The sequence below is a fragment of the Sparus aurata genome, chromosome 22 (genome assembly GCF_900880675.1).
Source record: "Sparus aurata chromosome 22, fSpaAur1.1, whole genome shotgun sequence".
Classification (NCBI taxonomy): domain Eukaryota; kingdom Metazoa; phylum Chordata; class Actinopteri; order Spariformes; family Sparidae; genus Sparus; species Sparus aurata.
Window position 1 is genome coordinate 20293889 of NC_044208.1, and position 26192 is coordinate 20320080.

General features: G+C 40.5%; 2 protein-coding genes across 3 annotated transcripts; one reads left to right on the top strand and one right to left on the bottom strand.

Annotated features, from left to right (window-relative positions):
• Positions 1-35: 35 nt before the first annotated feature.
• On the bottom strand, positions 36-7525 carry moxd1l (monooxygenase, DBH-like 1, like). Its single transcript, XM_030405594.1, has 13 exons — positions 7204-7525; positions 6923-7069; positions 5282-5434; positions 5015-5098; positions 4584-4739; positions 4361-4463; positions 3832-4004; positions 3646-3737; positions 3398-3494; positions 3240-3299; positions 1924-2045; positions 1707-1806; positions 36-794 (listed from the first exon to the last, which is right to left on the bottom strand). The coding sequence occupies exons 1-13, from the start codon at positions 7471-7473 to the stop codon at positions 636-638; spliced, it is 1716 nt and encodes a 571-aa protein (XP_030261454.1). The 5' UTR covers positions 7474-7525; the 3' UTR covers positions 36-635.
• A 1885-nt stretch (positions 7526-9410) lies between these two features.
• snx9b (sorting nexin 9b) lies at positions 9411-26134 on the top strand. Of its 2 annotated transcripts, XM_030405591.1 has the most exons (19): positions 9411-9765; positions 11848-11934; positions 13287-13361; positions 14371-14502; positions 15836-15913; positions 17383-17545; positions 20331-20469; positions 20568-20652; positions 20958-21083; positions 21183-21300; positions 21393-21523; positions 21712-21815; positions 21982-22085; positions 22239-22316; positions 22519-22595; positions 23436-23525; positions 24352-24466; positions 24560-24651; positions 24769-26134. In XM_030405591.1, exons 1-19 carry the CDS (start codon positions 9754-9756, stop codon positions 24814-24816), a joined length of 1854 nt encoding a protein of 617 aa, XP_030261451.1. In that variant the 5' UTR covers positions 9411-9753; the 3' UTR covers positions 24817-26134. The 2 variants fall into 2 exon arrangements, with proteins under 2 accessions (XP_030261451.1, XP_030261453.1); XM_030405593.1 differs by lacking the exon at positions 15836-15913 and having other exon boundaries at positions 9416-9765.
• Positions 26135-26192: the final 58 nt, after the last annotated feature.

Genomic DNA, 26192 nt, shown 5'->3' on the forward strand with positions numbered 1-26192 from the left:
TTTATATTGTAATAATACACGTATTTATGTTATTTGGGTTGAATAAATATATTTTTATTGAATGATTATTAAATGATTAGAATTTTTTTATAAATCACACACATATATAAAAATATGCAATTAAGCTCACAGCACACATAATAAACACACTACATACACAAACAGAGAATAGTGCAAATGTTTTTGTGGCATAAATTCTTATACATGTGCATAGATGGAAAAAGAAACATATGTGTATATATAGGCCTATTGCACAGGTGAATGATAAAATTACTGATGGCTGAATTCCATGTAGCTACTTTAAGGTTAAGGTATGGTGCTATAGGCACACATTTCTGTCATACATGGTAAAATAAAACTAAATTGACTATTTGACTAGTCTCCAGGCACACGTGGCCAATGACCCTAATCTAACAACTAGTCTAAATATGATAATGATTATAATAGTTACTGAGTAATATGACACCCACTATGTGATTGGAAAAAAAAAATGCTATGGATAGGGAAAACTAGGAATTGGTCTCCACCTTGTCCTGGAAAGTTGAATATACCTAGTTGGATACAATAGAGATTTTACACTGCGTCTCCCTGTATCAAAATTGCACTGATATGGATATGTTGCTCATACAACCACGTTACATCATTGCAATCCAGAGTAGCAAAAGTATTACTCCTGCTGGGTTCACAATCCAGGAGGTGACGAGTCTGCTTGATGCGTTGGGAGTGTTGCAAGTGACAGTCGGCGTCTTCATCATCTCCCTGATCATGCCACCTGGGTAAGATTTGAAGGTGAGCTTTGAAAACAAAAAACAATCAGAATCAGAATTCTGGACAGTTCAATTTAACAATGAACAATAATAATGGTAAAAAAAATAAACAATATGAAAAAAAGGTAGGGAACACAAATAGAGTTGTATATACATAATATGTACACATATAAACAGTGTGTTTATAAACAGTGTGGGCAGTGTATTGTTATTGATAAATAATAAATATGGTATGGAATTTGCCCAGTTAGTGCAAACCAAAATGAGTATTGGGTTATGTGTAGAGGTATCATTGCAAAAAAGATGACACAATATAGAAATTCTCTTTGTTGTGATACCGCAGAAGACAAGCACATTTCTTTTTTTTAAAAAGTCTGCTTCGTGGTCAGTGACTTAAACTTAAATGCCCCATACTGTATGACAAAGGAAAACTTTGACTTTGTGATCATTAGATAAACACATAAAACCCTTGATACTCTACATGGGACACAATTACGTTCAGTGGACACATGCTGACAGCACGAAAGTAAAGTTGTAAAACTGTATGTATCATGAAAATGTTACATAAATAGGGAAGAAAAAACACATTAAAGAGGAAATGGGAACAAGAGGAAGCATTGAAAGGACAGACACAAAAAACAACTTATGGACAACGACCAGTGTAACAAAAATGAAAATGCAACTTTTTCAGTCACAAACGTCGATCTGAGATTCCAAATTGAAGGCTTAAAACTGGCAGCTCATAGATGGATCTCTAGATGCTGATGGACTGATGTTATTCGTTCAAGTTAAAGTTGAAACTGGTATAGAAGTTGTTGCTCCTTTTTTTAGATGTTGTCATTTATAAATGATGATGGAAAGTCTGACAGACATGTTTTTTTAAAAAACTAGAATCTCTCAACAAAAATATGAATTTCTGACTCAGACTGTGATACTTACACCGTCATCAGCGATAACCTGAAACTGAGGTACGGTCTTTAACAAACGCTCATGAGCAGCGATCTCATCCTGGTCTGGAGTTGTGGTTCCCCCAAAGATCCTATCAGAAAATTAGGTAAGATTATCAACTTCAAAAGGGCATATTGAGACACACCTGTGTGATATATTTATTAATAAATAACAATGACATTCTGTGAAGGAGTGCATCTGGTCTTACTGGTCGCTCGTGTTCATCGATGGATGCCTTGTATTCGGGTGGCTCTGGCATGTGGTGACATTGATCGCAGGGTAGTAGTAAAGGAAGACCAGGCACATCTCATCAGTAGTTCCTAACCCCATCTGAAGGAGGAATACGTAAAACATGGCAGACAGTTAAGACCCATTTTTGAAAATACTCTATTGACCAGTTGCTCTAAAGGAGTTCAGTATTAAAGTTATACTGTATTATTTTGTACAGGAAACAACATTAGATTTTTCTGAAGCACAGTTTTTATTTGATTGCACTGAATGCTACGGTTGTTCATGTGTCCACCTCCATTAGCTTTATAGTTATCGTTTGATTGATCAATATGTTATTAATATTCAGATACATAACTAGGGGATGCCTCTAAACATAGATGGCACTCTCCTCTGATGAGTTGTGACATTAGCTGTCTTAGTTAGCTACATTAGCTCGTTTAACACGACAGTGGTTAGACAGCTGCTTCCTTCTAGTTATATTAGAAGATATTTCCGACATAAGAGTGCTCAAAACAAGGTCTGTGGATTATTTTAAGCAGCCAGGTCTTGATTTCAGGAAAGCGCCATAGATGTTGAGTTTTTTCAAATGTGTCATTTAGGGCGTTTTGAGCCCTACAAAGTGCCACAGAGTGCCACACTTTACTATTCGCAGTGCGCTTTCAATCTATTGTTAATAGTTTACTGTTCATATAGTGGTCTTAGCATTTTTGACCATTTAGATATTCACCTAGGTGTTTTTAACTAGCCTGTCAGCTAGCCTTGCTGGCTGCAAAAATTAAAAAAAAAGCCTTTGTAATTATAGATATAGCAGAACTGCCAAGAAATTCAAATCCCTTATCCAGTAAAGACGTCCAAGCTTTCCTGTTCGCTCTCATAAGACGGTGTACGTCAGTCACTTTCATTTCTGGCAGAAGCACTGAGTGTAAAGAGCCACTGTGACCTGATGTTAGCGCGTGGCTAGCTAAAGTTGCGGTTATCTATGATCCAAAATGCTGAAAAAAAACAGCAAAATCGAACAGTAAACTATTCACAATGCATACAAAGCGAACTGTGAAATGCAAAGTATTTTAACTAAGTTATGGATGAAAAACCACTGAGATAACGATAGATGTAAACTTTTGAGTTGGCACTGGAAACCAAGTTCTGCAGTTCCTTTTCTTACTCCATTCCCCATACACACGTCACACTACATAGTGTGTCAATAGACCTAATGTTACTTGTGTGTTTTTTTACTTTACTTTTTTCTCTGGTGCAGATGTGTAATGACTTTAGATAAATACAGTAATTACCCACCTTAGTGACTCCGGTGCGACTGGCAGTGCTGTAGGTGCACTCCACTAAGATCTCATCACCCTGCAATGGGAGACATGTTATGTGACACTACAGAGAACTTTCAATATTTTATCATTTTTTGGGCACGGTATATGAGTATGATGGAAACAGGGACTTACCTGCTTAATGGTCTTAATGACTCCCATATTGGTCATTTGTTGTAAGTCAAAGTGATAGTTTTCATCCAAGCCCAAGAAGTCGATCTGCGTTCCGTTGCTGCAGAGAGCGAGAAGTATAAGAGCAACACATTTTTCATTTACATGACCATTTTTTAAAAGAACAGTTTGACCATGCAAATGTATATTATTTTAATAATTATCTCAGATATCGACTGACATAAAGCAAATCCCCAATCTTTCCTTCTTACCTAGTGTAGTGGCCAACTCTGACTTTCCTGCCAGCCAAGTGAGTGTGCATGAGCACAGAAAACACTTTAAGGTCAGGCATAGGATTCAGAAACTACGGGTGGAAAGTAAAGAATCTCAGGGACGTGATCATAAGCAATAAAAATGTGTTATCTCTAAACTTGTCGGTAATAACCTCTGCAACAGACCTCAGAAAACAAAGAGGTATTGCACACGCCGTATGATCGGAACTGATTGGCCTTTGGAGGGATTTTATAATTAATATTCATCCCCGGCACCACACCTGTCATCAAGATGCCGACATCATACTGCCGGAGTTGGGCTGTATAGTACAGTCTCAGTCCAGAACTGTCTGTCCTGCCTAAACAGACAGAAACAACCGTTTATAAATGATTCATAAAATGGACAGAATACATTACAGTATGTGTCAGTATGAGGGTATGTGTGTGTGTTATCATCCAGAGAGCACCCAAGGCAAAAGTTTTCATTGTATTAAGAAGCACTGGTGGCATTTTTTAAGTGACATTACACCAATCTCACACATAAAGTCAGAGCGTTTCAGACAGAGGGGGAATACATACAGTATAAGACAACTGATGAGTTTTTTTGAGCATCCAAGCATGTAAACCTGTTTTAGCATTACCCCAAAAGGAAATTATGATCCTGAAAATGAGCATAATATGTCTCCTTCAACCATTTATGATCTACAGTATTTACCTGATACATTGTTTGGATTATTGTAGTGGATTTCCAACCTATAGAACGTATCACTGTCATCACCTCCGACAGGTATACCCACATTTTCTGGAAGATCCATCACCTGAGGTTTCAGGGGATAAACTGTGGCATCAGCTTACACAAGCACAAAACTGACATGGAATATACACAGACACTGAAATGAATCAAAGAATTCAGAGGTGGACACTTGAGTCTCCCTCACCCCTCCTCCGACTCCCCATGTTGCCACCACCCCGAAGCAGGCGTCCCCCATGTTACCCTGGTAGCACTGGCTGTTGTACGGTTGCGTCACAAAGGAGGGGCAGCGGTACAGCAGCATGTGGTGAACAATGTCAACATTTTCTATGACCGGTTCAACCTGAAGTCAAGTAATAAAGTAAAGAACAGTGAATGACTGTAAAAAAGAAATATGCTTGTTCTTCTTAATGTTCGGTTTGTAGCTGTGGGACTAGTTTTGTATTAGATTATGCCCAATAAATGACCCTTACCTGTACAGAATCAGTGCTTTTCATTGAAACTGCTTTTGTCAGACCAATTAACGTCAAATCTGACAGTACGTTGTGCCAATCAAACATTTTATGTAAGGAATGTTGAATTTTTAATTTGGAAAAGTGATGATGGTGGGACAATTACCACAATTATATGTTGTTTTGTAGTTAGCCATGGAAAATTCATGACCTTGCAGTGGTAGTAGGTATGAGTAGTAGGGACAGTGATCTGTAGAGAAAAAAAAAAAAGCAAGCAAAATACAATTTCTGTCCGTCAACTACTGCACACATGTCAGGATTGTTTTGCTGTCCTGTGAGATAATCCATTGAATTAGATAAGCGAGCTACAAAGTAAAAGAATAATCACATTTTCCACGATTCATTCATCAAAACTGTTCTGAATATCTCTTACATTTTCCACTGTGACACTGAGAAAGTTGGTGTTGGGTAAGGTCGTCCTGGCCATGTAGTTCAGCAGGTTGACTTCCTTGGTGCCTCTTCGGGCCCCGTGGTAACTGATCACATCTGTTGTTCCGTAGGCATAGATCAGCTTAATGGGTTGAGCCTATAAAAGAGATGGCAACAAATATATATATAATATATATTTTTAAATATATTTTGTCAACATAAGGTCCAAACATGAAAAGGCGTTTATTTGTGGAAAAGGGATGAGGTGCTCTTGTGTTCCTAAAACTAAAAAATCCCATCTTTATTGACCTTGAAATAGATAATTACACTAACTTTGCAGGTTACTGTTTATAAACCCGAATATCACATATGCACCTGGGTTTAATTACCAGAAATGTATAACATTTCAGGTGTTGAATGGAAAGCAAAATCTAGCCAGCCTTGTTTCTGTTGTTACCATTGTCTTCATATCTGAGAACAACATCCAGTTGAACGCAAAGGTAAAGGAACATTCAGGTGAACCTGACAAAAGACTTCCTATTACAAAGTTTAGATTGACAAAAGCAGGAAACTTGAGCTCCACATAGAGAATGAGACCAAATACTGAGGTCAATAGTACAAAGGACTATAACATTACAAATAATGAATCACAACAGTGGAGAAATAGTGAAAAGCCAATTAAAGCTCCATGGTGTAAAACAACAAACAAAGTTTAAGTGAGAAGAAACGACTTGTTGAGGGATGTTGGTCTACTGTTACCATGGAAACAGCAGCCTCCTCAATTAAGTAACGCACCATTCTTACGTAGTGATTCATTTTTATGACTGTTTCTGAAGGTTTATAGTGACGAAATCTCCATTTCATAAGTCATTTAATGAGATTTAGCCATGAAACTTGACAGTATGAAATCAAATTACTCCTTGGTTTATAAAACCAATTAAAGGACAAAATCCCTGAATACAAAGGATACTTTTGTATCAGTGGTAATGCCTGCTGCTTCTTTTCTTTTAACTTTTTTTCCCTTAAAATGAAGTCCATATTTTGCATATCGCTGCAGGCGCTCATTAGCAGCAACATTACTGCGATACTTATCATATCGCCTTCACCTTACATGTTTGAGACCTTCACACCAAGCCAATGACCACAGTTCTAGACTGTGTTTCAACATTTGATCGTTTGAAATCACTTGATATTGCTAAGGAGACATCAACACAATTTCCGACTATTTTTCGAATGAGTAAACTGGATATTTTTGTCGGGAAGATGGGACATCTTTTATTGTGTTTTTGTTGATCATTTTATGCCAAACCATGATCTTTTACAAACCCTCGCCTTGTGTTTTTTGTGTCTAAACCTAACCAGACCACAAGTAGAACGTTATTACTGCATAAAATTGTTTACTGGGCCTAAAGGAATGTAAACTTTTAACATATCTATGATTTACAGAAACGTACATTGGCAAAATGTATTCTTACCATCGTGTTGAGGAATTTCAACAATCTTATTTCAATTACACAATAAGTTAATGATTATAAGTTTGTGAAATAATGACACATTTACTTTTTTTTTACTAATCATAGATATTCGTCGATATTTTAAAAACTGCTGTAATGGTGAGTTTGGAGATAATGTTTAAATGTCTCACAGTGATTTGGAAGTCTTGCTGATCACATGACACGATGGCCCTCTGAAAGCTCATGCTGGTTTGACCGTCACTTTCGTTCAGGGAGAGGAGAGTGTAGCTCTGCTCCGTGTCCTCCACAGGCATGGCGTTCCCTGTGGCATAATAATCCTAAAGGGCCAAAAAAGACCCAAAAAGAATAAGAATGTGTTATGTTTGCTGGTGACCATGAACAGAATGAGCACAAGATATTTGTCATGGAGGAAACATAACACAAGCTTCACATGCCGTTGTTAATTTCTTACCTTGAAGTAGCTTCCACTGGATCCGAGTCCCCCCATGACGATATCCGCCCCCTGCATGCCTCCGTTCGGACTGAAGCCAAAGCCAACCCAGCCTGTTGTGTTAACCACAAATTTGAATGTAATGGTCCCTTGCACGTCGTCGAAACCCCACTTCAGGCAGACCAAATGGTTCTCGTCCAGGTATTCCATGAAGGGCAAGCTGGGGTCCGATGCCCCCACTCCTTCACTCCTGACCAGGCACAGGTAGAGGAAAAGAAGCAGAGAGCGCATGATGTCTCCGCGAGGTTAGAGATCTCCAGACTGAGCTTACTGCCTGCAGGTTTGCCAAAGACCCTCCCACCCTCCACTGGCACACCTGCGTTGCTAGATGGACTCAGCTGATACAGGCAAAAAGTGCTCAGTCATGTTGCATCGGCCTGTTTCGAGCAACAAGTGTTGTACATCTCTTAAGCCTCAATCGCTTTCTGATATTTGTATTAAATCCCACTTTCATACAAAGGTTTCTTCAGAGCTCATTTTCTGCAAGATCACTGTCTTTGCTGTCAGAGCAGCGGAAACCCTCAGCCTTTACACATAAAATACACATTCACAACTTCCCTCCTGTCCCTCTCGACTGCCTGTGGTCAGTTGAGTGGACTACTAACAGCAAACTGTGTCTCTTCTCACTCACTCCCCGAATGATTCCAACCTGTTCCACCGGTTTCTTGTGAGACCACCGCAGGCGTTTGATATATGAGGAGGTGACGAGGAGCGAGCAGGAATGAAAGGTGTGACTCTTATTACGGCTGGGGTCAAGGTGTTCAATACTGACTCTGACCACGATGAAATGAATACAGCTCACTCTTTCTTCCTCTTTGTAATGTAAGGATATTCTGCTTTTTTTCTTTCTTTCTTTCTTTGTCATTTATGACAGTAAATGAAGAGTCTTTGTGCTCTGGGAAGTTGTGACAAGACCTTTTCACAATTTCTTTTAACATTTTATAAATAAAATGTGTAAAATGATGTGTGACTCTTCAACACACACACACTAAAACTGTTTACAAGGTCTTTGAGAGTACAACTGCACAAGTGGAAAACATAATATGCAGCCTTTTGTGGCTTCAGGTGAAGCTGCGTGAAATCTGACAAACTGCCTCCATTGATGCCACTCAAAAGGGTTGCATTGTGGGTAATGTAGGCGCCAGGTTTTGAAAAGCATAGAATAAAAAGGTGATATCTCTGGTTCTTCTGTCAACATCATTTTTTAAAACTGTAAGTAATGAGTCCAATGACTACATTACCCACAATGCAACTTGTTCTAGATTACATGCCGCTTCCCCTGGAGCCACAGAATACTTTATACTACTTTTTTCATACAGTATTACTCCGCAAGACCTGTGGACACACTTTAATGTGTATAATATGTAGATCTATCCTTAAGAAATTCAACTTTAAACTGCAGCTACCTTTTAATATCTATGATGCGAGCAAATAAACATAGAGCATGCCTAAATATTCTTTAAAAATCAGGCCTGTTGTCACTTTGTTGTCAAATATGTGAGCTGGACAGAATAAAGAGACATTATCATTAGACTGACACGTCATATGTTTTGTCCTTGTGTTTTGGTTTGATGGATAAACCTGGACAGCAGTCTTTACATGGATGCATCTGTCCCTGACCCACAGAGACGTCAGAGACATGAAGTATCTTTGTTGTACTGTAGTAGCACACTGGGCCCAGCAGGGGCCGACTTCAGCCTGATAAACAGGCCCTGGGTCACTCCCTTTAGCAGTGGAGCCAGCTGTTAACAACGCTGTCAGCAAACACACGACTGTAGCTGCCAGGAGACTGGAATAATAACCCACACACCGGAAGTTTCACCATTGTTTGGCCTCAGAATTTAAAATACTATAATGTACTAGGATCCTCTCAGTGTAGCTGGAAAACACCCTCATAACCAGTAAAATAATAAAAAATAAAATAGATGATTGATTAGATTTTTTTTTCAATTATTATTCTTATAGACAACCTTTTGATTGCGGCTATTATTACTTTAAGAATATTAATTATCAAGTGATTTTTTTAAAGGTTTCTCAATATCTTTTATTTATTTATTTTTGCCCATTGCGTGTGTTACATTTTAGTTTTAAAGGGTCTATCTCTACCTTCACGTTGTTTGATTTGAGCTACTCGTCTTGGAGGGGCCCATATCGGACGGAGGCTACCTTTCCGGTTTCTTTCCGCGGTGCAGGTCACTCCCTCCCTCCGCGCTGTCAGCAGCTCTGCGCGGTTCAAAACTTGCAGCAGTCGCACTGAAGCCACTCTGTTCTCCAGCGCCTCTCTCTTCCTGCCTGCTTTTTAGTTTTTAAAGTGGACAAACTGTTTTTTTTACTCATGTGTTAAAGTGTGCGGCTCTACACCGGGAGGAAGTTACCGTGTTTGTCTTCACTCCGTTTTTTTTTGTTTTTTTTTATAGTTGGTAAAGCAGCGGGGGAAATGTCCAGCTGAGGATTTCGAAAAACTGAAAACCGCAGGGCCTGTTTTTGTAATGATTGATCAATGCTTCGACAATGGCGGTAAAGGTAAGTCGCACAACACTTCCTAGGCTGTGTTAACGTCAAGCATGTCTGTTAAACTTCCTCGAGTTCTCACCTGACAGCTGCTGTTTTCATGAATTATGCTGCTTGAGGACTTGTTACAGTGTCTCGCATTTTGTTTTCACAGTGAACACTTCACTCGATAAGCGACACATTAAAGAGTCAGGGACATTTTACAAACTCTTCTTCAGACGCTTCTGCTGGAGGCTAGCGACACGTTTATATTACCGTGAATGTGACACGAGTGTTTACTTTGCTGCTGTACATGGAAAATGTGTCTCATTAAGAAAGTGTCTTGTGACATTTTACTACCTTTCCAGTGCGGGTCATCTCCGCCTCCGAGGAATGCTGGGAAATGTAGTCTTTGGCGCGTGTGCATTCAGTACAGTTTATGTGTGAGTGAGGTTGATTTACAGTGTGTACTCTTCATTTATACAGTTAGTTTTAGTATTAGCAGTACAATAATGTGAGTTACAGGCAGACTATGAGTATTACTATTATAATGAAAGGAAAAAAGTGAGTTTTCAACTACCACCTTCGTGTTTTAGTCTTGACAGTGCTTGTAATACCAATTTTTTAGGGCCTGACTGATGTATCCGATGGTCGATATTATTAACCGATATTGGCCCATCACAGATATATCAGCACCGATGCACAGCTGCGTTTAGTTCATTTATTTGAGATGTACGTAACAGTAAAAATGGTGCTGCACTTGCAAAATGCTAATTTACAAAACATGGCTAGATCAGGCTTTTTGTTGTCTGAGCTTTATGTTGCCCAGATTTGATCAATAATTTTTTAATAAAGATTATAATGTAGAGAAAGGTGCTCCGGTGCCCCTCAAAAATATTGTTTACTTAATGAGTTGTGTACATGTAGTGGAGGTTTTAAGTTTACGGGTTACAGTTTTGCGTATGGGGGCAAAGATGTCTTCCAAACTAGTTGCAATGTCACAAAATCGTGTCAAGCTGTCAAAGGTAAAAACATCAGTGTAAAGCAACAATAGTGAGGCAAAGTCCCGCCCCTTCCGGTGTGCCTCGTTGAGTCAGTGGCAAGAGACCATGGATGACACATAAGATGGTTGCCCATTTAAAAGATAATGAATTACCTTTTAGTTTTGTGTGAAACTGCACAGTCGACTAATTCGTCTCACTCAGTGTACATGACCATCACCTTCGCCTTGAAATAATGTCCCACGGTGGTCAAACTGAAGGGGTCTGACTTCACCTCTCTGTGAGTAAAAGACTTTGTGATGGAGGGGGATTTTAAATGTAAAAAACATCTCAGCATATCAGACCATGCTATTGGAAAGGGCTGGACCATCATTGGCCTAAGCAGACACTGAAACGGAAGCAAAGTGTTTTCACTCCATGAAAAATAATAACCGAGCCGGCAGAGCGGAGGCTGTGTCCTGAAACATTCATGAGTTCCTGTTTAGAAACATCAGCAGGCTTCCATGACTCCTGGGAGGTGGCAGGCAAACACTAAAATAGATCTCTGTTCAGGGAAGTGCAAATAGTCCTGCATTCCACCTCCATAGGTTAATGAGCAAGTTGGGTGGATAGTCGAGCTCTTTGACTCTTATTTTGGATAACAAGTGGCAATCCATGTGACATTAGACAGTCAAATGTATGAAAATCAGGCATGAAGTGACCTGTGTGTGAAAGATGACATCATCTTTAGAATTGTTTTCACTTTGTTACCTCTCATTCATGCATATATTTGTGTGTGTGTGTGTGTGTGTGCGCGCGCCTCTGGGGCCAAGGGGGAAGGCCGATTAGTAGATGTGGGTCAGAATAACCACAGGCTCCTGTATTAAACTGACCCAGGTGACGTGTAGGTTTTGGGCTTTGTTGTTGGTTGACACTGGTGCCTAGACAAGTCAGCAAATCACACCCAGGGGAACTAGTCTGGCCTGTTTCCCTGCACCTTGATTTCATCCCACAACATTACAAATATTGACAGCGCTATTGGATGAGTTGCTGCATTCACTTGAGCATACATGTGGAACTATATGTTCATGTGCGGGCTTCATAACAAGTGTTTTTTTCCCCTGATCGTGTACAGGCACAAGTGTTATATGACTTCATTGCTGAGCCTGGAAACAACGAGTTGACAGTGAAAGAAGGCGAGACGGTCACCATCACCAATCAGGTAAATTTGTACCAGAACTCCTCCTCTGCCTTCCTTTTACCCCTACTAGAACTTCATTTGAGGAATATTGTTGTGCCATTTTTAGATTGTTTATTAACACAAAAATGTACATTTACCAACATAAATGATGAGCAAATCCTAATTTTTAAGGAAGCTGGAACCAGCAAATGTTTGACTTTGTCACTTGAAAAAAAAAAAAAAAGATTGTAAATCTGTTCATAAAATAGTTGGCAAAATGTTGATCAATTTGTCATCTTATCGTTGCTCTGATCCCTATCTCCCCTCTGCAGAGTGCAGGTGGTAGACGCAGGATACCACTACTTACTGCCTCATTTGGTTTAAGTTTTGTGTGTGTCATTTAAAGTACATATTTGGATTGTATGCATAATCTGGTCAATAATTAGTCTGGTAGAAACCAGACTGACATTGTGGAAGAGGAAAAAAGAAATGCATTTTTAACTTTTCTTTTTTTAGGAATTGAATTTTCTGCCTAAAATTGTAGTGTTACTTAACTATATTAGCTTTGCCTCAAATGGAAATGCCCATGTGACTATTGAAGTCCGTGTGTGATCTCAGGTTGTCTATGAACCACGAGTGTCACAAACATGTAAGGAGGAAGGAAGGACGAAAAGGAAAGAGGAGAGGGAGTAAACATGATGTCATTATAGCTGGTCACCAACAGTTCAAAGGTCACTCACTGTGTGCTGACCTACATAGTTTTCTACTCAAAGTCGACGTTAAGCCAATCGGGACCCACTGTATAAGTGAAACAGAATCTTTATTCCTCACTAAACAAACTGACTGTGGAGGAATTTGTCCTGGGAGCTTTCAGTGTGTTTACAGATACTTGGGTAACCTGGTTGTTGTCAGCCTTTCGCTCTGACCTGAGTCCTTAACTGACATGTAATTGAGAAAGCTGTTTTCTCTAATTGTGGTGAAAAATGAAAACAAACACGGTTACAATAACACAAGCTACTATAAATTTTCAGTGCTGTTCAGACTTTTATTGTCCTTCAAGGGGACAGAAGTGGGTAAAAAATGAACACACACCATATGGGAGGATATGGGACATCACAACAGCTTACCACCAAAATGTCTCTTAAATGAAAATCCCCCCCAAATTTAGGCAGCAACATCAGTCAAAAATATTGCAGAAACAAATTGAGAAATCTGAATATCGACCAGCTCTGTGTAAATGTACATTTTAGAGTAATCAGGTAATTGCAATGCACTTAAACACATTCTCAGACGTCCTTATAATGTGTCTTTCTTGTCCATGTGACGCAGACAACTACTGTCTGAAGTCAGGTGATTTATGCTTACATGTTGTTCTGGGTCTCGCTCTGTTTCAGAATATTGGAGGCGGCTGGATTGAAGCACAGAACTCCAGAGGGGAGGTTGGACTGGTTCCAGAAGACTACATCGAGGTAAGATCGACAGTCACTGAGTTTATGTTGGTGATTACATCTCATATCCCACCAAGTATTTGAAGTTTAACCCCAGAAAATTAAGCCGCGAAACCATCTGCTATCATGCTTTGAGGTCACGATGCACAGCGTGTACTGTCTATATCAAAGTGAGACCAAATATTTAACATTTCACCCTCTCAGTGGCTCTATCTTTTCTTATTGTCATTATTTACAAGGGTATGTTTCTGCAGTGACTGCAGACTGTGGTGCTCTGAATGTCTCTTGCCTCAAACTAGAATCACAACAGGATGTGCCTCCTTCAGGGTTTTGCTGATTAGGGTGTTTGTATGCATGTGTGTTCAGTTTGATCCAGCAAATCCAGCAGCTCTGACTTCATCGTGAGGATATGATTCACTCTGAAGACATTTAGAAAGAAACACAGAGAGCTGGATTAAAAGTAAAGTCTATGAAGTCTGTTCAATAGTTTAGCCTCACTCTAAACAGCATCCAACAACGTAGTGGCTGTGTGCAACAGGAAGGTTGATTTTCTCCATCTGCCTTACTTAGCAAACAAGCTTGTGTGGATGTGTGTGTTTGTCTGACCTCAAGTTACCTTCCCAGCTGCCCCCAGACTGTTTTGATTCTGTTTGCAAATCATCAAGACTCCACTGATGACAATTGCACTCATAGCTTATGTAATTTCTCATGAAAAACACCAGGACACGGCCTGATTTTCATGCAGCTACTTTCTATTTCAGTGCCACCCACTGGTAAAAAATAAGATCTGCAAAGGCAAGCCAGCAGAAATAAGTGTGGCATCTTCATACTGGCAGATTTAAATGTGAAAATGTGTGTGCCATCACACAGGGAAAGTTACAAACCCACTTTGAAAAGCCAGGGAATACCAAGGAAACACGATCACATTACAACATCTTTAAATGTCATTAAATCACACTGGAATATCTGGAGGTGTTCTCCTAACGGAACTGTTCTCCCTCTCTCTCTGTCTTTTATCTTTTTATTTTAGTTTGGTCAGCAATTTCCATCGTTCCCAGCAGCTGGAGGCCCAGCACCTACTCCAAGTGTAGGAAATGTTGCAACTGCGGACCTGTCCATCTTTGATGCCTATGCTCCCCAATCAGCACCTGCACAAAGCCAGGTAATGCACTCACCTAATGAAGGTCAGCTGCACAATCGTCCTGAAGGATTACATTGTAGCCAGTTTCCTGACTGCAGCTGCAGCGCTCTTGCTCAGATGGGGGAAAATAGGGTCCAGGTTAAAGAATATACTGAATTTACTCTGTAATGGTCCCATATTATAAAAAGTGAGATTTTGATATTTCTTTAGATTATCAAGCAGACTTAGCTGCTATGTAAATGCTGTGAAGGTAGCAAAACAGTTAATCCACAGAGAAATGCACAAAGCCCGTATTCAGAAACTGTGTGATCAAACGAGCCTTCAGGACATGAGGTTGTGAGGTCATCGCCCTCGGCCACAGCCCAGCCTAGTTACAAAAACAATGGCAAGGGCGGAGGCGGAAAGAAAGTGGGTGGTGCCTGCTCAGTCCTGTGAGAGCTGACCAATCGGAGCTCACTGGGCCTTTTGGGAAGGGGCCTGAAAGAGATGGGCACTTAAATGGAGCATTCAGACGGAGGGTGAATAGAGGTGCTGCAGCAAAGGACAGTATAATAAAAAATAAATAAATAAAATTAACATTTTGTAGTAGGCATCCAAAATAATAGATAATAAGTATGAAAATAAGCATAATATGGGACCTTTAGTTCATACAGGTATCAAATCAAATGCCTTACTATTGCCTATTTATTGACCTTTAGTCAGAGTATTCATATAATATACAGCCATAACTTCTCTAAATTCAGCTGCCCAGACCATTCCTGGGGAAGTAAGTATGAATACCTGCAATAGTGCCCTGCACAGAGCGCCTGCCGTGTTCCCATTCCCCCCCTCAAAATGTGCTTGTGTTGGAGTGATTTTTTCAAACAAAGAGCCAAAAAGCAGAAGTGAGTGATCACAGAGTTTTAGTGACGTTCACTCAGGGTGTGCATATCCTACAGATGCAGAAGTGAGAGCAGCTGCTGTGGGAGATATTCACAGCGGTCATGTCATTTATAACTGTCGGAGGTTTTAGCTCGAGTAAGTAAGAACCAAGAGGAAATAGGGCAGTAAAATCTTTTGTCGTTGGCAAGCAGGAAGTTCTGTGAATATGAGTGTACTGCTGGATCAGTAGAAATTTGGGCACACTAAGTGTTTGAGTCGAGACAGGAAATTAGTCAGTCAGCTCCCTGTATCTCTTTTCACATACTCACACACACACACACACACACACACACACACACACACACACACACACACACACACACACACACACACACAAGCACAGCTACATCCAGCTTTGATTTAACCCATCCCCTGCTGTGTAAACCCTCACTGCTGGCGCTTTGTGATGATGTCACCTTCTTTTCCCCTCAAGGTGGATGCTGGGGGCTTAAGTCCCCAGCCGGACACCCCCGACACCCCAGTTACCCCCTACCTTTCGTCCCCTGATGAGGTAACTGCCACTTGAGGGTGGATGAGGCCGGGTGGCATGAAACCAGGCCCTCCACCCTCAACCCATGCTCCGCCCCAAGCCCGCTCCTATTTTGATTGGTCTGCTATGGCAAAATCCCCGTCCCACTCTTACTGCCTGCAGACAGCATGATCTCACCCTCTCTGTTCACCTCACACTGTCACACACAAACACACACGCCAATCGACTCCCACACCCTTTATCACGATTCTGAATCAGCACCAATGTGAAACTTTAAAAACTTAAAGATCCTAGTATCTTGAATGTAAACGACTAATCACACTGACAAATCATCAGAACAAAAACGAAACATTGACTCCAGGAGATAATCATAACTTCATTTATAATCTTCAGATTTTTTTTTATTTTTTTTATTTCAGTTACTGCTGTATAAGATATTACTTGTATATTTGCAATGAAAGGGCTGGAAAATTATGTTTCACATCACTGCACTGCTGTGTTCATTGTGTCAATTAGGGATGCATGATATTTATCAGCCTGATAATGGGAAACTTATATTGGTATATATAAATCAGATAATGAAATTATAGTCACTGAATAGAGATGATGGAAGAAGAGGAGGAAGAAGAAAAAGAAGAAGACGAAGCAGCACAGCAGGCTGTTGTCATGCTCATGACATCAAACTGTTGCCCTCGGTAGCACCAAGCAGTGTAGACTAGAGAGCCAAACATGTCTACATGGTGTGGATGATTACTTGATTAACAGTTTCAGGGGAAGACAGATTCAGATTTAGATAATCAGATGATTAATTATTAATGTTTCTCATTGACTCTTACCCTACCTTACCCTCAGGTGTGAGTAAACAGCAGGTTGTGAACTTCTTTTTAGAATAATAAAATGGGAAATAAACGGTATCGGCTTAAATCACAAATGATATCATGCATCCCTTGTCTCAGTCTGTCATTGCAGCAAGTCTTTGTGATGCCACCAGTTCATTTACTGTACTTTTCTGTATGTCTATGTGCATTATGTGGTGTGTGACCATTCATTAGTTCAAGTTAGCACTAAGCTAACAGCAGCCTACAAAAGACACACATCCACTGTATTGCATGGTTGTCTAAACAGTATGTCTGCTTTGCAAGCATGGCATGCAGTTTTAAGTGCTGTAAATAAAATGGTCTGTCTGAGCTTTAGGATGATAATGTTTGTTTGTAAGCATGTGCTTTTCTTTAAATATGATGTTTTATTATTTGGACATTAGTGGTTACTGCATGTGTAAAGCAACATTTACAAACTACAGTGTCACAGTCGAGTTGGCTCGTCTTAACTTAACGGATTCCCTGTTCAAGGCCAGGACCGCATCATGTGTTTGAAGAAGCATGTTGTTTTAAGACTCCTGTCAGCGTCTCATTAAACAGACTCTCCTCTCCCTCGCCGCCCTTTCTCTTCCTCTTTCATCCCTCACATTTTCTTTCTCTTGTCTCTTCCAGGCGAGTAACGGTAATGATCCGTGGTCGGTGTGGAACGCGGACCCCTCGGGGGGCTCCAACAACAACTGGGCGTCCAACCCAGAGGGCACCCAGACTGGGAAGACTGCTGCTGACCCCTGGAGCGCTGCATCCCAGGGCCATCCGCAGGCTTACCAGGGTCCAGGTAAGGAAAAGCTTTGATTGTTTGATCGCTGCCTTTGATCTGGTGCTATGCATAAAAAAAAAAAGTTGCATTCTTGTGATTGTTCTCAGCCGCGATTCAAAACCTCAGAGCAATTCACACCAGGAAATGAAGACAATGCTGCATGTGTGTACTCATTAAGTGCTTCTGCTTTCAAGTTGTTATATTTATTTGCTGTTTAATATTTGATAGGATTATTTAAGTCTATTTGATTCTCAGATTTCTGATGTTACTATATGCAGAGATCACAGAGACTCTACATCGTGATGTCTTAATGTGATTGCGAGCACGGGATGGTCAGACACTGTTTTTAGCTACCGGTGTCATTATGTTGAGCTGAACTGTTTGCAGGTGGTTTACTTTTCATACTAAACTATAATTTAATAACTTAACTATAATTGTGAGGACTTGATAGAGTATGTGGCTGCTGTGGACGGGGCTAGGCTGGAAAGCAAAGAATGAGCCAGCATAATACATGAAATGATTGACACAGTTGGATCATGTGGATGTAAATGGCGTTGTGCATTCATAACGGCCCACACTGGTTTCAGAACAATTTTCTGTTTGGATGCTTGTTTTGGGTTCTTGTGATACAATTTGCTGCATCCCACAGTCTGTGTTTTCAGTTTAACAGTTGAGCTTTTGCACCACAATCCAGTGAGAAGAGTAAGATTATAGGCAACTATGAGCCGTGTCTGGGTCGTAAGAACGATGATGACTTTAGTTTATAAGCATTTAAAAATGTGCTTAATGTCTAATGAGGGACTTTTGAGTCCCAGATGTGGCTCTTCTCAGTCTGTCTGGCCACTCCCTCCACACAGATGCTCCAGCATGTGGACCGGACAATCAAGTCATGACTCTTGTTTTTTTTTTTTTTTCCCAGACTGTGGAAAAGTTCGCCTCACGCATGACTCAGACGGGCAAATTATTACTTGACCTGTTTTTGAAATTCTCCAGTTGTTATTGTAGAGAGAGAACTGGGGGAATAAATGACAAGGAGAGGAGTTAACAGACTTTTCCTTTCTTTCTCTCTTGCCAAAGACATCTACCCGTATCCCTACCTTATCGATTACACAGGTATCCTGTGCATCGCTTGATTTTTTTGTGTGTGGACTGACAATAAGTGCTTATGAAGAGACGTACCAGCATTTAAGTTTCAGGAAATGATTTGCATTCTTCAAAGCATGTGTGTGAGGCATTGAGTTTGGAGCTCGGTATTAACACTAAAACGATTGATTGTAGTTTACATGCATTCTCGATGTGAAAACGGCGATCTGTGAGACTTTGGTTGTGGTCTTAAGTGTTTTATGATGAGTTTCATATTGAAATTGAGTTCTCTCTCACGGCATGTCTGCTCTTGAGAAATCAGAGAGCAGTGACTAAAGACAGGATGAAGCTGAGAAAATTGGGTTCCAAATGTTTTGTCTTTACTACAAAATAGATACATTTGAGATTTAAGGCCCCTTTTAGAGAGATTCTTTTAAACTCTACCTTTTACACAAAGTAACTTTTTTGTTTCTCCATCATGGTTGTATTTAGCTTCTACATCATTTCACATGGAAAAACAAACTGAATGTTGTATCATCAAAATCTATTTAGTTCAGTTACAGGAAAAGAGAGAAGTATAATTGAACTCTAACGAAGAACAGCTGTGGCTGTCTCACCAGCTAGCTTTGCAAACTTAACCTGCTGTTTTCTCTGAAATCTAAAATGTCCAAAAATCTGAATGTCTTATTTCACTTTTGACCAAATACTGTATGTGGTTGGTACATTTTTGTTTAGTAGGCCAGTTCAAATGCAGATTGATGCATGATTTCCTAACTTGCCGGTGTGTCTGTGTGTGTTTGTCTGTCTCTGTGTGTGTAATTGCTTGAGCCCGAATTCAGAGATCTGCCTGGCACCGGTGTCTTAATCACACTCTCAGTGATATTGCCTCACAGCCTATGGACTGTATCAGTTGGCTTTCAGACCTCATTTTGAGATTGCACAGCTGTTGGGGAAAATCAAGACATACAAAACATTCATTATTTCAGGTAGCATTTAGGAATGAGAATTCAGTTTTTTCTTTTTTTAATCAGAACCACTTTTTAACAGTTCATTATTAAACTGACTTAACTTTACTCACAGATGCAACAAATTGTTTATACACAACGATGCATGTTCTGTTTTTCATAGGAAACTCGAGCTTTGGCAGCACATCAATGTTGAACACACTTTAACTTCACGAGTTGATATTAACATTATTTTCAGCAAGGGGTTGCATGCTGTGTATATGTTTGTTGCTGGTGCATGTCATCAAAATGCAGAATTTAAATGTTTCTGGTTAGGGCTGTTTTTCTATCAAGCTAGTGCAACTAGAGACATCTCTTTTAGTTTGATGTTTAGAGCTGCAGAGTAAGCCTGAGCACAGTATTTTCCTTCTTATGAAATAAGAAACCGTAAATTAAGAAACAGACATTTTGCAGTCATATTGAAATATTCTTCCGTTATTATCTAGTTGAGATAATATTAGTCGAACTCTGGCTGCAGCGTGTAATTTTCTCTTCCTAGAATACATCAATTATCAAAAGAATTAAGAATTAGTTTAATATACAGGGTTGATAAAAATCCTTTTTAATATCCCCCAGCAGCTGAATTCTCACACAAGTCCTACAGTTTGCTTCTTGTATATTTACACGTTGCACATTCAGCTGTTGAAGAACAGACCTTATTCTTTCTGTGCCTGTGATTTAAGAACACAACACTGTGTACATGTATCCGCCCTCAGGAGCAGAGGACGATGAGTGGGACGATGAGTGGGATGACATGAAGTCGACTGGAGGTTATGCCGAGTCAGAATCCGGAGAAAGTGGAGCAATGCAGAGAGGAGGGGCTCATGCAACTTCAATGAAAATATCCCTCAACAAGTAAGAAATCGCAAAGTCCTCTGACTGTGGAATAGTTAAAGAGAGCGATCAGGACCATCACTTCATAATCTTTTCTTCTCCTTCTTTTCTTTGAGCAGGTTTCCTGGGTTCTCCAAGTCTGGTCCAGAGCTCTACCTCCTATGCAAGCAGCTCGCTAAAGGAAAAGAGAAGCTACCAATCTATGTAGGTCATCTCTAAATACGCATGCAGATTGTAATGTCAGTTGTCCTGGTGCAGTGATTTTACCTACCTGACTGAACTAAATAAAATATGACACAAGAAAGCAGAAATGCGTCATCAGCACATTTCCTGGTAGACGCAGTGTTAATTGCTTGTCAAATTATTGTAGGAGCAGATGTGAAACTTACCATAGTATTTTTGAGTACAGCTTGAAGAGAGTTCCTTTTTTTTGGAATTATGAACTTACGTTTGATTGTATCATACAATGCTGAGTAGCAGGTTTCTAAACGTATTGTTTTTCTGCTCAGATGGGAGAAGTTGGACCGGTGTGGTCTTACCCAGAAAGTCAGCTAGACTGCGTGGTGGCCGATCCCAAGAAAGGCTCGAAGATGTACGGCCTCAAGAGCTACATTGAGTACCAAATCGTCCCCAGCGTAAGTGTCCGGGAGCACTGTCAGTATTCTGTATTCCATATAATTTTTGCTTATTAATATGATTCACAGTGTCTATAACTTCACGTTATCCGTTTGCAGACCACAAACCGACCGGTCAATCACAGATACAAGCACTTTGACTGGCTGTATGAGAGGCTGCTGGACAAGTTCGGCTCAGCCATCCCCATCCCCTCTTTACCAGACAAGCAGGTGACAGGTAAGCGTCTGACTTTGTGACAAACAGTTAAACATATGCTGATGGCGAGATGAAAATGAAGTCCTCTCTTTATATCTTTTTGTCTCTTCCAGGGCGATTTGAGGAAGAATTTATTAAAATGCGTATGGAGCGGTTGCAGGGCTGGATGACCAGGATGTGCAGGCACCCAATTGTTTCTTGCAGCGAAGTATTCCAGACTTTCCTCACCTACAAGGATGAGAAGGTGCGCTGTTCTTCCTCCACTTCTTCTCCCTTCAGATTGATCAAAGAATGACCTTTGCTTTTTAAGATTGTACAACCCCCGATTTCCCCAAAAGTTGGGTCTATGTGTAAAATAACAGAAGCTGCATATAGTTCTGATGATTTGTAATTACTTCATAATCGCTTAATTAAAGTGATACATTGACACAGGACTGGAAGACAGGGAAGAGAAAAGCGGAGAAGGACGAGACGGTTGGAGTGATGATCTTCTCCACGATAGAGCCTGAAGGGCCGGACCTGGATCCTGTCGAAGTGTGAGTTTAATCTAACTTTATGCAAACATTTACAAAGGACACAGATCCAATTGATAAACACCAGGTGCTGGACAGAATTAGTACAGACAGAAAAACATGTCTCAGAAAGCATCAGTGGGGCTGCTTGACTGTACATTCACCCGCCTGTGGTTTTGTTTTATGACAGGGAACAGAAGTGTGAGCAGTTCAGCAGGTTTACCAAATCCATGGACGACGGCGTAAAGGAGATCCTCACTGTCGGCCACGAGCACTGGAAGAGATGCACTGGCCGTACGTACACACGTTTTACCACACACAGGCCACACCTTCACTTCGGGGTGTAATGACTGTTTATATCAAATAACGCTTCTTTATGTTGCATGTTTTGTCAACATAAGAAAAAAAGTCATTCACACAGTGCGTCTCTTGTCTCTCCCTTCACAGCTTTGCCGAAAGAGTACCAGAGAATCGGCAAAGCCTTCCAAAACCTCTCCTCCGTCTTCACCAGCAGTGGATACCAAGGTGCGGCTACGGATACAAATGTGACATCAAATGTTATTTTCAATAACTTCAGAAGATTACTGTAATCAAAGCTTGGAGTCATCATAATGGATTTGGAAGCATTTCACTACGCTGAAGTTTATGATTTGGAAATCTGTTTCGAAACAACTTGATACTAGTACTGGAACAGTGATGACATGATTGAATCCATTTCCTGCTGCAGGCGAGTCAACTCTGACTGATGCCATGACAGCAGCAGGCAAGACGTATGAGGAGATAGCTCAGCTGGTGGCAGAGCAGGTAGGTACACGACTGTTGTAACACTTTAATATCACTGTCTTCAGGCAGAGGTGTTTGCTGCACTGCACTTCTGTTTCTTTTTTTCATGAGCTGTGACTTGAGCTGAGTGTGGTTCATCAACCACATTGTGTGTTCACTCTCTCAATAATCACATCTCACAGTTGTCTGTGATCATTTCCTGCTTGCAGCCAGTGTTTACATCCTACGTGTGGTGTTTTAATGACCCCTTTGAACCCCGGGCGTCCTGACCATGACGTCTGTATCTGTAAAGAAAGAAGCCACAGGAAAACCTCTCTCGTGTTTCCTGCGTCTTATTTTGACCTACTATTTGACTGATCATTCTGTGTAGCCCCATCAGTGTGGGTCATGTGTTTAATAATAAAAATCAAACTTTGATGCCCCGGCAGCTTCCAGAGGGAAGATTCGCCTGGTAAGCTTGAGCTGCTCCAGACAACGTCTCTCAGTGATCCTGTAGAATTGCTGCCTTTAGTTTAGCAATGAGCAGTGTGATATTAACCTGTGGAGGGAGTCTCTAGACAGATCGCCCCTCATGAATTAGAGGTTTAAGGGAAAAATAGGTATTGTGTTGTGTATATACAGCCAGATGTAGTGCAGGTTAACAACACTTTTATAAACTCGAATCTTCCATTTCTCTGTTCCAGTTCAGCTGTTGTGTTAAAATTAAACTTTGAGAAGTTACTCCTGTGACGTAATGTTTCCTTGTGTTTTCGTATCACTTTCAGATCACTGTGCCGTTTCCTGTTTTGGATTAACTGTAACTTTGTTCCATTTTTAGGTTAAATTAATCTTTCTTGTCTCTTGCGTTTGCTCCCTATACAGCCCAGGAAAGACCTCCACTTCCTCATGGAGACCAACAATGAATATAAGGGTCTTCTGGGGTGCTTCCCGGACACCATTGGGGTCCATAAGGTACAACGGGAAATAGTTACGCACTGGTTTACTAGAAAACACATTTGATGGGATGTCTCGTTTGAATACTCAGAAGGGCAGTTTTTTTGGGAGTGCGCACGATTGACATACGTGGCATTAGTAATTGGAGAAAAGTTGCACCATACAAACTAGTTCTTACTCAGAAATGAGTTGCTACCATCATTTACATTAAGTTACTTCCAGATGTAACGCAAGGTAACATTAGATTGCTAATGTGTAACACATTTAAACAATCACACCAGACTTCTTTAACACCCCCCAACTCTAAAACACATATTTCTCTGTGCATGCATATATTCGTTTTTAAAAGGCTGTGACAATTAATATGTTTGGCCCCTTGAACTGTGATATTTGGATCTTATCTTACAGCTAATGGTGCTACAGTAACTTCCTGTTTGCACAGCTGATTGCTTTTGATCTGACAGTTACCATATTAGGCCTGTCACAGTAACCACATACACAGTAAAGTATGTTCTTCCGGTGATGTACTGTCCCAGAAAGAGTTGTGATAAACAGTATTCTCATTTTCCAACTAATTTATGCCATAATAATGATGACATAAGTGCACCTGTTGAAAGAGCAGTGAACCTTTAATTCTTAATATTCACACACTGAAATAAATAGAATAGAACCCCACAAAACAAATAAAACCAAAAAATAAATAGAATGCAAAAAGATAAGTAAATGCTTAAGTGTTATGCTGAAGTCTTAAAGAGACAGAAGCTAAAACACTGTATTTTAGCAGATGAGTCAAACGGTCTTGTGTCTTCATACAGTGTAACTGAGGACTCTTGTGTTGTTGCAGGCAGCCATAGACAAAGTGAAGGAGGGCGACAAGCTGGTCGCAACCAGTAAAATCACCCCTCAGGACAAAGTCACCATGGCTAAACGAGTCAGCATCATGTCTTACGCATTACAAGGTAACGCACACACTCAGAAGCATGTCGGCGGTGGAGTTTATTGTAGCGTGATGTCTGTCTCACACGGTTCCCTCCCCCCTCTGTCTCCCTCAGCTGAGATGAACCACTTCCATAGCAATCGTATCTATGACTACAACAGGGTCATGCAGTTGTACCTGGAGGAGCAAGTCAAGTTTTACGAGACGGTAAAGACATTTTTATCGGCCATCTCTCACAGTAAATTGGAGTCTGTACTTTTTTGTTGCCTCATTATCTCAACCATCACATGACCACCCTCTGCTTTTCCTCTTTGTCACTGACAGATTGCTGAGAAGCTGAGGCAAGCACACAGTCAGTTCACTACGATGTGAAAGAAGCAACGGCCTTCGGTCTCGCACTACTTCAAGACGAGAAAAACCAGCTCGACATCCAAAATATTCTCGCTTACACTGCAGTCTTTTCCCTCCCTTTTAATTTAAATTTCACTTCTCTATCTCTGTCGTGCTCTCACCTCATCTCTCCCTCCACTGCTCATGCCAACAGCTCCAGTTCACGTTGTGACTTTCAAAAGTCTGTTAATGTGCAGCTGTTGAAAAGGCTTTGACACCCGTGTGTGTGTGTTTGTTTGTCTTTTTAGGGCCAGCCGTGATGGCAGAACAAAACGCACTATTTACACACACCCTTTCCTCTGTCCAAGGTCCGCAGCTTGTGACACAGGAAGTTAACGTCACAGACTCACAGATTGTGCGCATGAATTGCTAAATTGCGTAAGTCAAAAAACTAGAAATGCTGATTTTTAAAGCAACATTTGATTCATTTTTCCATGTTATAAATAGTTTTGAAAAGGGGTTTACACGTGTTGCAAACCTGCTGTCTGCACACTGAAAACCAAAGCCATCCTCTCTGTCAATAGCCGGGGATTGATTTCTAACCAGAGCTTTACATTTGGTCTATTTAAATGATCAATTAAGACGTCTTTAGTGGGGCATTTCTTTATGAATCCGATCTCGAATCTCGGTGAGAGTTGGCAAAGGCAGAGTGTGTGTCCTCTGTATGTCCACTGCTGGCAGTCCCTCGCCCCCTTTTCATCCTGCACTTCCTCAAAAGCTAACAGGAAGCTCCACCTCCTTCCTGTCTCGCTCACGTGCCTTTGCCCCTTCGAGGGATAAAAAAGAAATGGTTGCCTAAGTCACCCCCCCTCCCCGCCTGCGTACCATGACACGGCAGTTTACATTTGCAGGGAGAAAAAAATAAGCGGGATAATGAATAGTGAAGTTGTGGTGGATTGTTTTTTTTAAAGCGTTGCTGAAGGAATACCTCCCTGCAGGCGGTGCCAAACACAAACACTTTCTCCCAGTTCTACTGAAGAATATTTTTCCCTGCGGTGTTTTTATATGAAGGTCTGTACTAATGAGAAGGGTTTGTGATGGAGTCACAGATTGTCACGTACGCAGTTTTGCTTTTTCACGCCCAGTTTCCAATCAGCCTCTAATCTTTTTTTCACTCTTTGTTTTCTTATCACTTGATACATGAAAAAAATATACATATATAAATATATATTCTATCAGACCTATCAGGTGCTTCTTGTCATTGAGATACTATTTTATGTATAGAAGTATTTGCAATACAGTGTAACTCAAAGAGAAGCAGAAATTCTGTTTGATTTATTAAACAATGATTTGTACTCAGTGGGGTTGTTCTGTTTCTCTGTGTGTGTTTGAATGAAACCTTGTCTTGTTCCCTGCAT

Excerpts from the sequence above, each read along its gene's own strand:
- moxd1l (XM_030405594.1), bottom strand. The coding sequence starts at position 7,473 with ATGCGCTCTCTGCTTCTTTTCCTCTACCTGTGCCTGGTCAGGAGTGAA. Across the intron at positions 4,464-4,583 it reads CATGGGGAGTCGGAGGAGGG|GTGATGGATCTTCCAGAAAA; the intron begins GTGAGGGAGACT and ends CTGAAACCTCAG. Across the intron at positions 795-1,706 it reads AGGTTATCGCTGATGACGGT|CTCACCTTCAAATCTTACCC; the intron begins GTAAGTATCACA and ends TTGTTTTCAAAG.
- snx9b (XM_030405591.1), top strand. Across the intron at positions 22,317-22,518 it reads CACCAGCAGTGGATACCAAG|GCGAGTCAACTCTGACTGAT; the intron begins GTGCGGCTACGG and ends TTCCTGCTGCAG. Across the intron at positions 23,526-24,351 it reads ACACCATTGGGGTCCATAAG|GCAGCCATAGACAAAGTGAA; the intron begins GTACAACGGGAA and ends GTGTTGTTGCAG.